This window comes from Galeopterus variegatus, unplaced genomic scaffold, assembly GCF_000696425.1.
Source record: "Galeopterus variegatus unplaced genomic scaffold, G_variegatus-3.0.2 Scaffold129, whole genome shotgun sequence".
Lineage (NCBI taxonomy): Eukaryota > Metazoa > Chordata > Mammalia > Dermoptera > Cynocephalidae > Galeopterus > Galeopterus variegatus.
In genome coordinates this window covers 932,649-947,139 of record NW_007726240.1, presented here as the reverse complement: position 1 = coordinate 947,139, position 14,491 = coordinate 932,649, and the positions used below count along the sequence as shown (strand labels likewise).

Here is a 14,491-nt window from a genome sequence, read left to right as displayed (position 1 = left end):
GGAGGCCGCTCTGGGGGAGCACGTGGCGCGCCGCTCGCCTGCTCCCGGGGCTGCTGGGGTGGTGGCGGAGTCTCGAGGCCTCCCGCCGCCGCCGTCGGGTAGGGAGGCCAACAGAGGCGGGGCCGCGGCCGCCCCTGAGAGGTGCCCCGGCGGCGGCCCATCCTCTTCTTTCCTCGCACAGCCAGGCGGCCTCTGCTCGAGGCCCGCGTCGCCATGGCCGCGGTTCCCGAGTTACTGCAGCAGCAGGAGGAGGACCGCAGCAAGGTGAGGTCCCCCCCTGCCTCAAGCTCAGGGACGGGCCCCGCCGACCTCCCGGACCTCCGCAGTTCTTGCCCACCCTCCCCCGGGGTCCTGACTGCTCGTGGTCCTCCGCAACGCGGGAAGCACACAGGAGACCCGAGCGCCCGCGCTGCTTCGCCTCTGAAGGCGGCCCCTGTGGACCCTCCGACTCTCCTACCGAGGAGAGAACCAGAGACGCGGGACGTTACTCAGTGGGCTTCCCCTGGTGTCACGTACTGAGTGGACGCTCGGCCAGTTTCTGGGGCTAATCACCGGAGACCCCAGAATGTGTCCTTGTATTAAAAATTCTTAAAATCCTCCTGGCTTCGTGGTGACTGGGAGTGAGGGTGCAGCTACGGACGTTAGCGTGGTCGCCTCCAAAGCGCCCCTCCCCCTTCTGAGAAAACGGTCTTTCGGCCCAAACCTCTAGGGACATTCCACCAAATCAAGTTTCTGAAGTATGTTCCTTACAGCTTTATAAATGCTGAATGCGTCGTTGTGGGAGTTGTGCAATTTTTAGTAGGTATTCAAATACTTGCTGGGCTTGGTTTTTATTTTTTGTACTTTTTTTTTTTTTTTTTTTGTCCTTTTTGAGACCGGCCGCACCGCGCTCAGCCAGTGACGGCTGTGAGCGCACCGGTCATCCCTATATAGGATCCGAACCCGCGGCGGGGGCACTGCTGCACTCCCAGCGCCGCACTCCCCCGAGCTCCCGAGTGCGCCACTGGCTCGGCCCATTGGTTTTTATTTTTTGTACTTTTTTTTTTTTTTTGTCCTTTTTGAGACCGGCCGCACCGCGCTCAGCCAGTGACGGCTGTGAGCGCACCGGTCATCCCTATATAGGATCCGAACCCGCGGCGGGAGCACTGCTGCACTCCCAGCGCCGCACTCTCCCGAGCTCCCGAGTGCGCCACTGGCTCGGCCCATTGGTTTTTATTTTTAAATGTTGTGTATGTATGTAAAATATCTCCAGGCGGCATGTAGCGTGAGGCCTAAAAGATTATTAGTGCGATAAACTGAAGTTGCTATAAAGTAAAATTAAAGATTCAGAGACAAACCTTCATTCTTTTCATTGGTCCTTTATAGTTTAGTCTTGCTCCTTTTGCGATACTTACAGGTTGTGAGCCACAACCTTATATGCAGAATCATCAATATAAAAGTTTTTCCGGCAGATTAGTGTAAATCTAAAAATACAAGGCTCTTTCAAGTTTTAAGTAACTTGGAGCCATCTTAAAAACAAACAGCTCTTTAGACAAGGCACCTTTGAGCAGAGAAGCTTTCATCTAGTAAGATAATACCAACGTTTCAAAGCGGCTGGATTGTTCAGACAAGGGTATCATTGTTGTATTATTGAAATAGAACTTTGTGCATGAAGAGTCTTGGTTGGGGTGTTTTATTTCTTTGAAAGTTGAAAGTTCTTTTTTACTAAAACAAAGTGGTACTTGAGACCACGATTCTTTTCTAGAACATTCTAAAGGTAGTTTTTCCCCTAAGGTTTAGGTACTGGATAGGAATTTTGATAGCAATTTGTCTTTTTCTTGTATACTGGTACCCTCCAGCTTTCTTGGTCCAGAGTTAGCTATTTAAGAGGACCTGATTGCTTCAACCTACTTCCTTATTTGTTAGTACAGTATATTGCAATTGCTTTTTATTTTTTTATTTTTATTTTTATTTTTTTAAAAAAGATGACCGGTAAGGGGATCTTAACCCTTGACTTGGTGTTGTCAGCACCACGCCCAGCCAGTGAGCGAACCGGCCATCCCTATATGGGATCCGAACCCGGGGCCTTGGTGTTATCAGCACCACACTCTCCCGAGTGAGCCACGGGCCGGCCCTGCAATTGCTTTTTAAAATAACTTGTTCCACCACCCTGGTCTGCATAATTGGGGGTGGGTTATTTAAGCTGTTTCCTGCCTCCTGGTTTTAGTGGCTGCAGGAACTATGTCCCTATCAGTAGTGAGGAGAATTATATGGCATTATTTTCCTTCTGAATTTTTTAGATTACAGAAATAAGGAGGTAACAAAACTAAGTGAAATATTGCCCTAACACATGGCTTCATCCTGCTTCCTGATCTTTGCCAATACTAGTAGTGTGCTGTGGTGGATCAGGTCTAGATGGTTCTAGGTGGTTTCATGGTTAACCAAAAGGGAGTTTGGAGCAAGTGTGAAATAGTAACTAGAGGTCAAATTTTGGGCAAACTCTTCTTCCATAATACACTTTTGCTAGTCAGATGAAATATTTTATATTTTTACTTAAAGTGTTTAAATGTTCTGATTTTTGGCTATGGTTTGGAGTTTTCATGAGCAGTGGGGTTAAGACCCATTAATAAAGTAGGGAACTTAATTGATTCTTGAAGGTTTTGAATGCTAATACAATACTATTTTTGGCTACTTCAGCAAAATCAAAAGGGAGTATTAAGCTGTGTCTGGTGGCTGACACTTCCATTTTGTAACATCCTTTAGCCAAAGGTATTGGGATTTGTCTCCTTCCTGAGAAAGCAGAGTTCAGGGGAAGAGTTGCATGGTTAATAAGCTACCTTTGCCTCCAGTCACCTTGAACTTTCTAGGTTCTCCAGGCCATCTGTTTGCCAAAAGTAGCTGGGCACCATATTTAGGTGCCCAATCACAATTTGTGTTTCTTGGGGGTCTTTCTGGAGTTGAGTCACGTTCCCATTAGTCTAGTAAACCTATGGCAGATTAATCTGTAATGGCATTGTTTGTGGATATTGGAGTCTTTACTGCCTCCCGGGACTTGTCTTGGATTCTGAAAAGCTTTAGATTGCTTTATGATCGTGAATGGACTGAAGCCCGCTGGCTCCCGCTCCATACTCTCAGCAGTTCCAGCCTTAAAGCGGAAGCCATACAAAACACTCTGAGAAGTTTTTCTTTCTTTCATCATGGTTTCTCCCCCTCATGAACTCCATAGGTCTCTCCTCCTCTTCCCGTGAGCTCCAGTAGCCCCAGAGTGGCTGTTGTTACATTTTTATAGTTGTAAATTGGTTGATTTTTGTGAGAGAGTGATGCTGGGGACCGTCTATTCCACCATCTTGTCCAGAATTCTTCTTCTAATAATTATAATATCTAAAATCTACTGAGTGCCTACTATGTACTAAGCACTTTATTAAAGACTTTGTATCTGCCATTTAGTATTCACTATGAAATCTCTTATTTCATTTTTTAAAAGATGACCGGTAAGGGGATCTCAACCCTTGGCTTGGTGTTGTCAGCACCAAGCTCAGCCAGTGAGCAAACCGGCCATCCCTATATAGGATCCGAACCCGTGGCCTTGGTGTTATCAGCACCGCACTCTACCAAGTGAGCCACAGGCCGGCCCAAGTAGTGCTATTTTTAACTAGGGGTTCTTCTTCCTTGATTCTAACAACTTGGCCTTTAACTTAACTTTAGTTGGTTACATTGGCTTTGGTGGATGGAGTCTGTCTTTCTGAGACCCAGTCTATAGACTTAAATGTAGCTGCTCTGGTTTGCAGCTAAAAAAAAATTTTTTTTTCTAACTGGTATGGAAGCTGCCTCTAGGGGCACTTTTCTCTCCATCTAGGTTGGAGGAGTCTTCTGCAGTTTGTTAGTATAGGAACAATCCTAAACTTTGACCAATATTGCAGCAAGTCCAAATTTACCAAATTTTGTGGACTGAAGTTTTCTGCTACACTCAGGACTTTTTTTTTTTTTTTTTAATTCAGGGAGTATGACTTACCAGAACTGCCCACGCCTTAGTTCTGGATCAGTAACTTGTACATGGTGTCTTAAGGTACCTGTTTTTGAATACTACTTTAGCAGGTCATGATCTACTCACATTTTTTGGTTGTAGGAAGAAATGGCCAAGAAGTTATTAGAGAATTTCTAGATTTGAGTTATTTCTGAGATATAAATTTTCATTTGGTGAAACCTAGTAATGAACATCGAATGCAGAGGTTTAGTTTAAAGCAGGATTTCTCAGCCTGCGCACTGTTAACATTTGGGGCCTGATAATTTTTTTGTTGTTGGGGATTGTCCTGTGAAGTGTAGGATTCTTAGCAACATTCCTGGACTCTGCTGGGTGACAGCAGCCTCCTCCCATCCTGTCATAACAGTCAGAAATAACCATTGTTGTCAAATGTCCTGGGGGAGGGGAACAAAACCGCCCCTGGGAGAAAGTTATTGGTTTAAACTAATTTTTCTTCCTAAAATGGTGTGATGGGCGGGATTAAGTTGTGTTACAGTGGCTAGTCTTTGACAGTTTGTTAGAAGTTTTTTCAGATCTTCTATGATTAATAAATTCTTGCCTAGGAAATAATGTGCCACTTAAAACTTAAGCATTGTTGACTATTTTTGTTAGCTTCTCCACCAATATTGAAGAACTTTATCAAAGGTGGTAAAAGAATGATTTTCTTCAGCAGGTTCTGGGCAGTTGAGGGTTACAGAGGGGCAGCTTTGTGTTTGCTATGTTTGCAAGTGAAGTGCCGTGCCAGCTTTGGACATTGGAAACCTAGCAAAGCATGGTGGGCTAGAATTGAAGTTCACTGAGAAATGAGTGCTGCAGCGGTGGGACTTGATTTAAAATCCTGCTGTTTAAACATTTTGCTGTCTTTGTTATCACAGCCTTGTTGCTAGAGCAAATTAGGTGGGAACAGTTCTGTAGGTTAGAATCCTGAATGTCTCAAATAGCCAGTGGTCAAAGAAGTGTGTTATGAAGTTAGATATAGGGAAATAACCTAAATTTTAATGATCCCAATTTCAAGAGACTTATTTTGGAGCTTTGTAAGTTCCGTCTTTTTTGAAATGGAAGATGGCTACAGTACATCTTATCTCATATGAATGTGACAAACTTGTTTTTTTGATTTTTTTTAACTATAAATTGAGAAGTTTCTCTTCATGATCTAACTTTCCAAAAAGTGACTTCTTAACCTCCAACACCTGTTTCTGATAGGCGATTGAGTTACTCTTAAGAAGAGATACCTCTCCTAAAAGAGGGACATGGAATATGTCAAGCTGTTTAATGGCCCAAAGGCAAGCCATAAATACGCAGGGACGGGGCCCGGCCTGTGGCTCACTCGGTAGAGTGCGGTGCTGGTAACACCAAGGCCACGGGTTCGGATCCCATATAGGGATGGCCGGTTAGCTCACTGGCTGAGCGTGGTGCTGACAACACCAAGTCAAGGGTTAAGATCCCCTTACCGGTCATCTTTTTTTATTATTATTATTATTTTTTTTTTCCCTTTTTGTCTTTTTTCGTGACCGGTAACGGATCGCAACCCTCAGTGTCGCGCCCTTACCGGACCGGGACCGGCTACGGGATCGCAACCCTCGGTGTTGCTCCCACACCTCGCTCAGCCAGTGAGCGGCCGGTCTGTATGTGGGATCCGAACCCTTGGCAGGAGCGCCGCTGCGCGGCGCACTGTAGCAGTGCACCACCGGGCCGGCCCTTACCGGTCATCTTTTAAAAAAAAAAAAAAAAATACGCAGGGAGAAGTGTTGCAGTTTGAGGGGCAGGCGAATGGGACTGAACTTCAGTCTAGAAATTGGGTCTTTGGCTTGACTCTTCCCTTTTTACAAGTTGGATAACTTTCAGGTGCTTTTATGTGGTCCAGAGAGAAAAGTGTAATTTTCTCACAATAGCTGCTAATGTTAATCAGTGGAGTGCATTTTCTGCCAGAAGAGTTTGCTGTTTCTGAAGGGTACACTCCTAAGTATTGTAGTCAGGGTAAATAGGGAAAAGTATGAAGGCAGATAGATGGCTCCAACGTCAGGGCTTTCACTTGATCTTTCAAGAAGAAAACTACAAAGTTGATGTGTGCTTATGGATACCAGGTAGCTGGTGAGTGATAAAATGAGTATTAGAATATTTACTTGTGAATTTGGGGAATTCACGGAACCTCAGATTCAAAGCAAGAGAAATCCAACCACAAAGCAGGAAGCCTTCTCTCCGTGCTGCCATTTGTGTCTCAAACTGAGGTGACCAGCAACATACAGCTCTACTCATGCTGCTGAATCATCTTTATTGGTGATGAAGATAATTTTATTATTTATTTATTTATTTATATTTTAAAAGAGACCAGTAAGGGGATCTTAACCCTTGACTTGGTGTTGTCAGCACCGCGCTCACTCACCCATTGAGCTAACTGGCCATCCCTATACGGGATCTGAACCCATGGCCTTGGTGTTATCAGCACCACACTCTCCCAAGTGAGCCACAGGCCAGCCCAGAAGATAACTTTATTTTTAAAGCTATTTCCATTTTATTTTGGGTTGACCATAAAGTGAAACATAAAGGGCAAACAGTTACTGTTCTTAAATGCGCTCATCTACATAATAATGGTATGTGTCAGCTTTGTGGCAGAGGGCTTGTCAACTTGACAAACTAGGGGACTTTTGGGAGGGAGCCTTATTGGCATTTGGTAGTAGGTGAGGGGCTCTAGCTCTGGATGAACAAATTAGTTTTTCTGTTTTCCTTTTGTTGGAACTGCTTTCTCTGTAGCAGTAGTGTGTTGATTCCCAGTAGGATTTCTGTGCTAGGAGATCCTTACAGGTCACGTAAAGTAATCTAGGTACCAAGTAATTAGGTGGACTTCTTGACATGAATTAGGTACTTAAGGCAATAATTCAGCTTAGTCTGTTTCTGGTTCCATGTTGAGATTCAACTAATGCATGGGCTTTGCAGCCTTGTGAAATGATGATTCAGTTTATCCATTCGCTGAGTGTGCTGCACTGACCTTCTTCCAAGCTTCGGTTCCTGTTCTAGGAACTTGGAGCTACGTAGCCTCCAAATGCCCTGTGGTCTGCAGTGTTCTACTGTGGTCTGCATGTGTTTTGGTGGACTACTGGTAAGAATGGTTGGTGTTAGCAGGGATGGGTCTCTCTGGGTCCCATCTCACCAAGATGAGCTGTGGAAATCTGATCACTTGTTGCAGCCCTTTATCTAACTTTTTCTTCAGCGTATGCCTGAGCAACTTGCATAGCTTTTACCTATGTTAGAAGACTGAGATCTTCTAGAAGTCCTTAGTTCTGTTGTCCTTGAGGACTAAGATAATATTGCAGGCCTGAATTATAGGGGGGGGGGGAGAACCACTTGGGAGGGGGGATGAGAGTAAATACCTGTAAAAGCGGAGTTAATATATCACTTAAAGTTGATTCGATTGTTTTTCAAGCACCAGTGCCACAACGAAAATCTGGGATAGAGTACAGATAAATAGGTTTTTGGTTATCTTCAGAATGGAAGAAAACAGTAGCAATTCAGAGTACCAGCACATTCAAGCATTTCAGCCATTTAGTACCAATACTTGAACTGAAAAGGGGGGGGTTAGGGGAGGGGTATGGGATTAGAATTTCTTTCGGAGCACTTTACTGTGAGTTGAAACAGCACCGAAGTAATATGTTGTTTCATAAGTATGTATCATGTAGGTCTTTAATCTTTGCAGAAACAAATACAAATCTAGAGTCTTTGCAGCAGAACATTTTTGGATTTTATTTCCTCACAAATGAATGTTGGTCTAGGAGGGTATAAATTCTTTTCCAGCTGAAATATGCCCTGCTTTTGCTTCCTGTGAAAGTCTGACCCAGGAGGCAGGGTCTGTGCCTCTCTTGGCTCTGTGCTGGAAATTGACCATTCATTGATAATTTGTTATACTGGCCCTCTACCTGGCAGTGGAGTGAAGGATAACAAAGCCAAACCCTTAGAGGGGAAAGAGTGACATTGTGAAGGGAAGACACTGATATAGCCTGTGCTGGCTAAGTATGTTTCTTCTGCTTTGGGAATGGACACTAGAAAGTCACTTAATATATACAAATACCGCTTTTTCCTATCTGTAGTAGTTTCTTTGTGATATTGAAATAAATATGGAAATACAGGGACTGGCATTGTATATTGTATACAACTAGTTAGATGTATTTATGTATTGGTGGCTGGCTTGTACGTAAAACTGGTTAGATTTAAATAGGTATTCAACTTACCCCCATTCTAGCAGATTCGAGTTAACTGTGGAGTTCATTCCAACTGTCCCTTGCCTATTTTTTTGTCTTGTCATTTTGGCTGTATGGCAGTAGTTTAAAGCAGAGTCTTGCAGTCACCATAATAATTTAAGGCTTATTATACTTCTCTATGTATTTTCTCTGTTCCCATGTGGGCTCTGAATTTCAGAAACTTGCCTTTTATGTTATCCTTTAACACAACATAGGTACCCTTTGTCATCTGTGAACCACTAAACCTTTTGAAGAGAGAGCTTTGGTGATGGTGTTAAGTCTTGTGCTAGTGAGTCATAAGTGAGATTTGGACCAAAAGTTGAGTGTGAAGATTTGGTATCAGCAGCTCAGATGTCTTAACAGAGTTGTCCTGCAGCTAGTGCCTGAGGTGCCCCAGATGGGAAACCAATGAGCAGGTGGGGAAATGCATATAGGGACCCATAACTGTTTTTCTCCTTTCAGAGAAGTGCCTTGGCTCTCTTACCAGAAGCAATCAGATTTCTTAAAATAGTTAATAATGCTTTTTAGGTGAATAATTTGTTTTTTCTACCCCTTGTTTCTTCTTACTGTGAGGGCAATTGCAATCCTTATTGTAAGGATTGATCTGGTAAGGAAGTACATTGGGAGCTGAAACTCCATCCAAAACATTGGGTATGTGATGCAGTGGATTCTAGGTAAGTCTACAGAAGTCAGTTTTTTTAAAACTTAAATTCCATTGTTTGAAAGTAGGTATGTTTTAGATTCTCACAAGTGACTTAAGGGATCTGGGAAACTGGTAAAACTTTACATGCCAAAGTTCTCGCATACCCCAAGGTTGGACTTGGTTCTCAAGTCTGCCTTTCTCCCCTGATTTTTTTTTTCCTTTTTGTCTTTTTTACTGACCGGTAACGGGATCGCAACCCTCGGTGTCGCGCGTACTGGGGACTGGCAATGGGATTGCAACCCTCGGTGTTGCGCCTGCACTGCGCTCAGCCAGTGAGCGGGGACTGGTCTCCACATGGGATCCGAACCCTCGGCGGAAGCGCCGCCACTCTCCAGTGCGCCACCGGGCCGGCCCTCTCCCCTGATTTAAACAGCCATTCTAGGCATTTTAACATCTGTGACCCAGGTCAGACTCTGCTGGCCAGCAGGCTAAGCAGTACTGCGGGTGCCTCAAGATGACGGGATAGAGGTGGGTAAAAGGGGAAGAGTGCCACCCATTCCTTGAGTCTGGTGATTTATTTAGCAAGTACTATGGCATGGAACTATGGTGGGGGGTGGATGTTGGTTTTGTTGACTAAGCTTAAGAAGGAATGCTGAACTTTTAATTACACTTGGTGCTTCTGGAGTGAAGACACAATTGCTGACTTAGAAGCTCTAAGCATTTCATAACTTTATTCCTTAATTGTGTCGCCTTCATCATCTGGAGGGTTCTATGCTACATACAGTATGAGGAAGTTCATTTAACTTGTGACTGAGGACTATTGAGTTGGTAGTAGCCTGGAGGCTTGGAATTTTGCCATTATTCTCTTTCAGACAGTTCTTTTAAGGCTCCAATATAGATTGTTCTGTGTTAGTCTGCTTATTTGGTGGTTAAGAGTGTCATGTCAAGTGGTTGGATTTTTCTTTGAATTGCTTCCTAGGGTGATATGTCCAGGGAAAACTGGCTGCTGGGGAACCCTTGTGTGCTTCATATCCAGCTATACCTACAGTTTTTTAAAACTTTTCTTTATTCCTTTTTGTCTTCACACTCATATGAAAACAAAATATTTCTATATTGACCAGAAAGGAAGACAGATATATCTGGGCTTTTACTCTACATGTTTGGGATGGAAAAGAGACAAAACCAGAAGATAATTATTCAGTGGAACAAAAAGTGACTGATAAAGTCCATTGTAGCTTTAACTGTGGTACTTAAATGAACCCCTTTTACTTGATATCTCTCTTGATTCTTCCAATCCTTATTCCAAAGGTAGTCCATGCGGAGTTTGCAGACTTACTGAATTTGTTCAGCTTGTCATGAACTAAAATGGAATTGTCAGCATATTAAATTGAGAGGTGCTAGAAACCATTGTTTGTGACTTCTTTGGGAAATGGAATCTCAGGAAACAGTCATTGCTGGGTTCTGGGAAGTGCACCTTAGACTGGTCCTGTGAGCTGTCCCGACTCTTGTTGTTTCTTAGCACCTGGCCTGCTTTTTTCCTGTACTTGGACATGCCTGACCCTGACAGGTAGAAACCTAATATAGGTGGGGTGGCCAGTATTCCTTTTAGTCACATTTCAGTTTATATCTTGAGGTATTTTTTGAAGGCTATATTTGTCCAGTGGTAACTTATCAGAAGGAAGGAAGCTTTTATCAGAAATATGCCTAGTGCTGGAGTCACAGTTTGGATAAAATGAAGTATCTTTGACCTTGAAGCTTATCTTTGTTTGCAGAGATCTCATAAATGGACTTGTGAAAATTAAGCCAAACAAGCAAATATTTCATAGGAGTCATCAAGAATTCATTTGGAAGAAAAAGTACTTAGGTTGAGATGTCAGGACGGTTATTAGGTATATTATGATCTTATTAGTAGCTGATGTTTTTTTTTTTTTCCTTTTTGTCTTTTTTTTTTTTTTTTACTGACCAGTAACGGGATCGCAACCCTCGGTGTTGGGCCCGCACCACGCTCAGCCAGTGAGCGGGAACCGGTCTCCACATGAGATCCGAACCCTCAGCGGGAGTGCTGCCGCGCTCCCAAGCGGTGCACTCTCCAGTGCGCCACCGGGCCGGCCCGAGTAGCTGATGTTAAAATCATATTCTGGTGACAGACTTGAAGCTTATTTCTTGGTTTTCACAATTTAAAATCTTTTCTTAGTCACAGTGCTAAAGAAAAAGGAAAGTACAACTTCTAAGATACGAAAGAGAGAAAGGGGTAACCCATGTGTTTTTTTTCCTTTTTGTCTTTTTTTTTTCGTGACCGGTAATGGGATCGCAACCCTCGGTGTCGCGCCCGCACCACGCTCAACCAGTGAGCGGACCGGTCTCTATATGGGATCTGAACCCTTGGCGGGAGCACCGCCACCACCAGGCTGGCCCAACCCATGTGTTTTTAATGAATGTATTTAGTCTTTTTAGTTTTTCTAGTTTGAGGTTAAATTCATCAGTTCTTGGTCTTGAACTTTTTATTTTGAAGATTCCAAAGTGAAATTTAGAGGGGAAAACCTCATCCTCTTTTTTTTTTTGTCTTTTGTCTTTTTCCGTGTCCGGCAACGGATCGCAACCCTCAGTGTTGCCCCCGCACCGGACCGGGGACCGGCAACGGGACCGCAACCCTCGGCGATCCGAACCCTCGGGCGGGAGCGCCGCCGCGCTTCCCAAGCGGCGCACTAACCAGTGCGCCACCGGGCCGGCCCCAAACCTCATCCTCTTAATTCCAGTCTTCACTGGGTATTCTCCCTGTGTTAAGTCATCTGGAGTTTTGTGACAACTTTAACACTAGTTAGAGTAAGAAGAATGGGGAAATGAGATGCTTACCCTGTGAGATGCTCATGCCTTGTGTGTCAGGCCTTCAGATTGACTACCAACTTGTCTTTAAGAATTAAGGAATTTACCTTGTTTTGAATTTATAGGAAAACCATCTTATCCACTTTTTCCTAAAAGCCCAGTTCTTATAAGTGCTGCTATAGTCCTCCCTATTCTTTAAAAAGTTGGGTTTTTTTTGTTTTATTTTTTTATTTTTATTTTTTATTTTTTTTGTCTTTTGTCTTTTTTCCGTGTCTGGCAACGGATCGCAACCCTCAGTGTTGCCCCCGTACCGGACCGGGGACCGGCAACGGGATCGCAAGCCTCGGTGCTGCTCCTGCGCCTCGCTCAGCCAGTGAGCAGGAACCGGTCTGTATGTGGGATCCGAACCCTCGGGCGGGAGCGCCGCCGCGCTTCCGAAGCGGTGCACTATCCAGTGCGCCACCGGGCCGGCCCTATTTTATTTTATTTTATTTATTTTTTTTTATTTATTATTTTTTTTTTTGTCTTTTTTCCGTGTCCGGCAACGGATCGCAACCCTCAGTGTTGCCCCCGTACCGGACCGGGGACCGGCAACGGGATCGCAAGCCTCGGTGTTGCTCCCGCGCCTCGCTCAACCAGTGAGCGGGAACCGGTCTCTATGTGGGATCTGAACCTTCGGACGGGAGCGCCACCGCGCTTCCCAAGCGGCGCACTATCCAGTGCGCCACCGGGCCGGCCCTATTTTATTTTTTTTTAACTGGCAAAAATGGAGTTGGCTTTTTTCCTCTGAATTTCCATCTCACAAAATCAGTTACTTTTGTTTTTAGGGCGGTACTCACACTTCTTGCTCATGTGTAACTACAGTGGTGTTCTGCTAATTAAGTGAAGCCTTGGTTAGTTTTTGTAATTCACCCCTCCTGTTTAGATTTCTCACCTGTTTGAAACAGTCGCTGAACGTCTATTCTGTCTTTCCTCCCAGAATCCCATGATTGTTCTTTGTGTCATCTCTCCAAGTTTTCTTAGTCTCAACTTCTTTCAGATACTTGTATGGTCTGGTTAATGATTTTTGTTCTTCGTGCTTTATTTATGTAAGAAGGTTAAGATTTCATTCTATCTAGTTCAAGCCTTCTTAGTGTACAGTCAAGTGTTTGTTAAATGTATTTCTCACATAGACATAAAATATGTAATGCACATGACGTTAGAACCATGCATTTGCTTTGTTGAGATTACAAGAATTCTTTGGACACACACCCATGCATTTTAAGAGGTTTCCCCTCAGTTTAAAAAACACTTGGTGATATCTGAAAACTGACTTCTGAATGATCTATAGATAGTCTGCTTTTTAATGACTCCCTCCTATTAAAAATGAATGAGACTAATACTCCAAAAATGTATTTCAGCTGAGATCTGTATCTGTGGACCTGAATGTTGATCCCTCACTTCAGATTGACATACCTGATGCACTCAGTGAGAGAGATAAGGTCAAATTTACAGTGCACACCAAGGTAAGTGACAGAACGATTGTAGTAATACAAAGAGTGCTAGATTGCAGCCTTATCATTCACAGTGGGCATGAGAAGAGATTCCCTGAACTAAAATGTTTGCTGTTTGCAGTGTAGCACTGCTTCTCAGTGAGCACCTCCCTCTTTTATCTGGTAGAAGGCATCAGATAAGTGCTTTTGCTTCAGTGTTCTCCTGCTATGGTGGAGCCCTAGGGCTCTGAGCGTTGTAGATCTTGAGTGTGGCTTCTACTCTGTTCTGTGAGGTAGTGTACCAGGCAGAATGACACAGTCAGAGCCACCTGTCTACACAGCACAAATCTCCCACCTTTGTTTTTAATTTGTAGTGAAGGAAAGTGTCTGTATGTAGCTTGCTATTTCCATATTTACTAAGTTGGGAAGGTCTTCTCCCACTCAGTTTTCTCTTAATGCCTTTGTGGCTTGGTGAACATATCTGTTATTTGGAAGGAAATGTGAATACTGGTAATTCTCTGCTTGAGTTGACTTGATCAGAGTAGGTGAAATAAGCATTCATTGCAATAAAAAGAGAGGCAAGGACAATTTCCAGAGCAGTAGTAAACTTTAGCTACGATTTTTTCAAAAAAAACATTAGTGTACTTTTCTTTTTTGTCGTAACTGGGGTAAGTAAGTTCAGGCTTTTAAAAATGGAATTAGGGTTGTCATTTAACTTCCTGGAACTTTTGTGCTTACTAGTAGATTCCTGCCTCTTTGGATGTTCATTACATTACAGGTTTCAGAAAGGTAGAGTTTTGTGAATAGAATTCCTTAGAAATCATGCTGAATCTTTGCTATGATTTCTCATATGGGTGGGTGGGGGGGAGATCATATATTGCTGCTTTGTTCTTCTTTGTATCTTACTGTGATGTTATATTATGCAGAATTTTCCCGAAGTGCAGCCCAGGAAATCCAAACCACTTTATCTAAGAGGGCGGTTTCTAGTTAAGTTGTCTCTCCTTTCTTTTCAGACCACATTGCCTACGTTTCAGAGTCCAGAGTTTTCTGTTACAAGGCAACATGAAGACTTTGTGTGGCTACACGACACTCTTATTGAAACAACAGACTATGCTGGGCTTATTGTGAGTACCTTTTAACTTTTACCCACTTTATTCTTTCTTTATTTATATATTTTTCTTTTTTCTTTCTTTCTTTCTTTTTTTTGGGGGGTGGCTGGCCAGTATGGAGATTTGAACCCTTGACCATTGTGTTACCAGCACCATGCTCTCTCCCAAGTGAGAGCTCCTTTTACCCACTTTTTTTTTTTTATACCCACTTT

The 14,491-nt window shown here is 43.4% G+C and overlaps 1 protein-coding gene across 1 annotated transcript in view; it reads left to right on the top strand.

The window, feature by feature from the left end:
* Positions 1–130: 130 nt before the first annotated feature.
* The window catches only part of SNX5 (sorting nexin 5), a 29,753-nt gene continuing 15,392 nt past the window's right edge, over positions 131–14,491 (top strand). Inside the window, exons 1-3 of the mRNA XM_008588537.1 lie at positions 131–264; positions 13,099–13,203; positions 14,184–14,294. Coding sequence (XP_008586759.1) covers positions 214–264; positions 13,099–13,203; positions 14,184–14,294 — 267 coding nt within the window. The 5' untranslated portion in view covers positions 131–213. The remainder of the gene's footprint in view (positions 265–13,098; positions 13,204–14,183; positions 14,295–14,491) is intronic.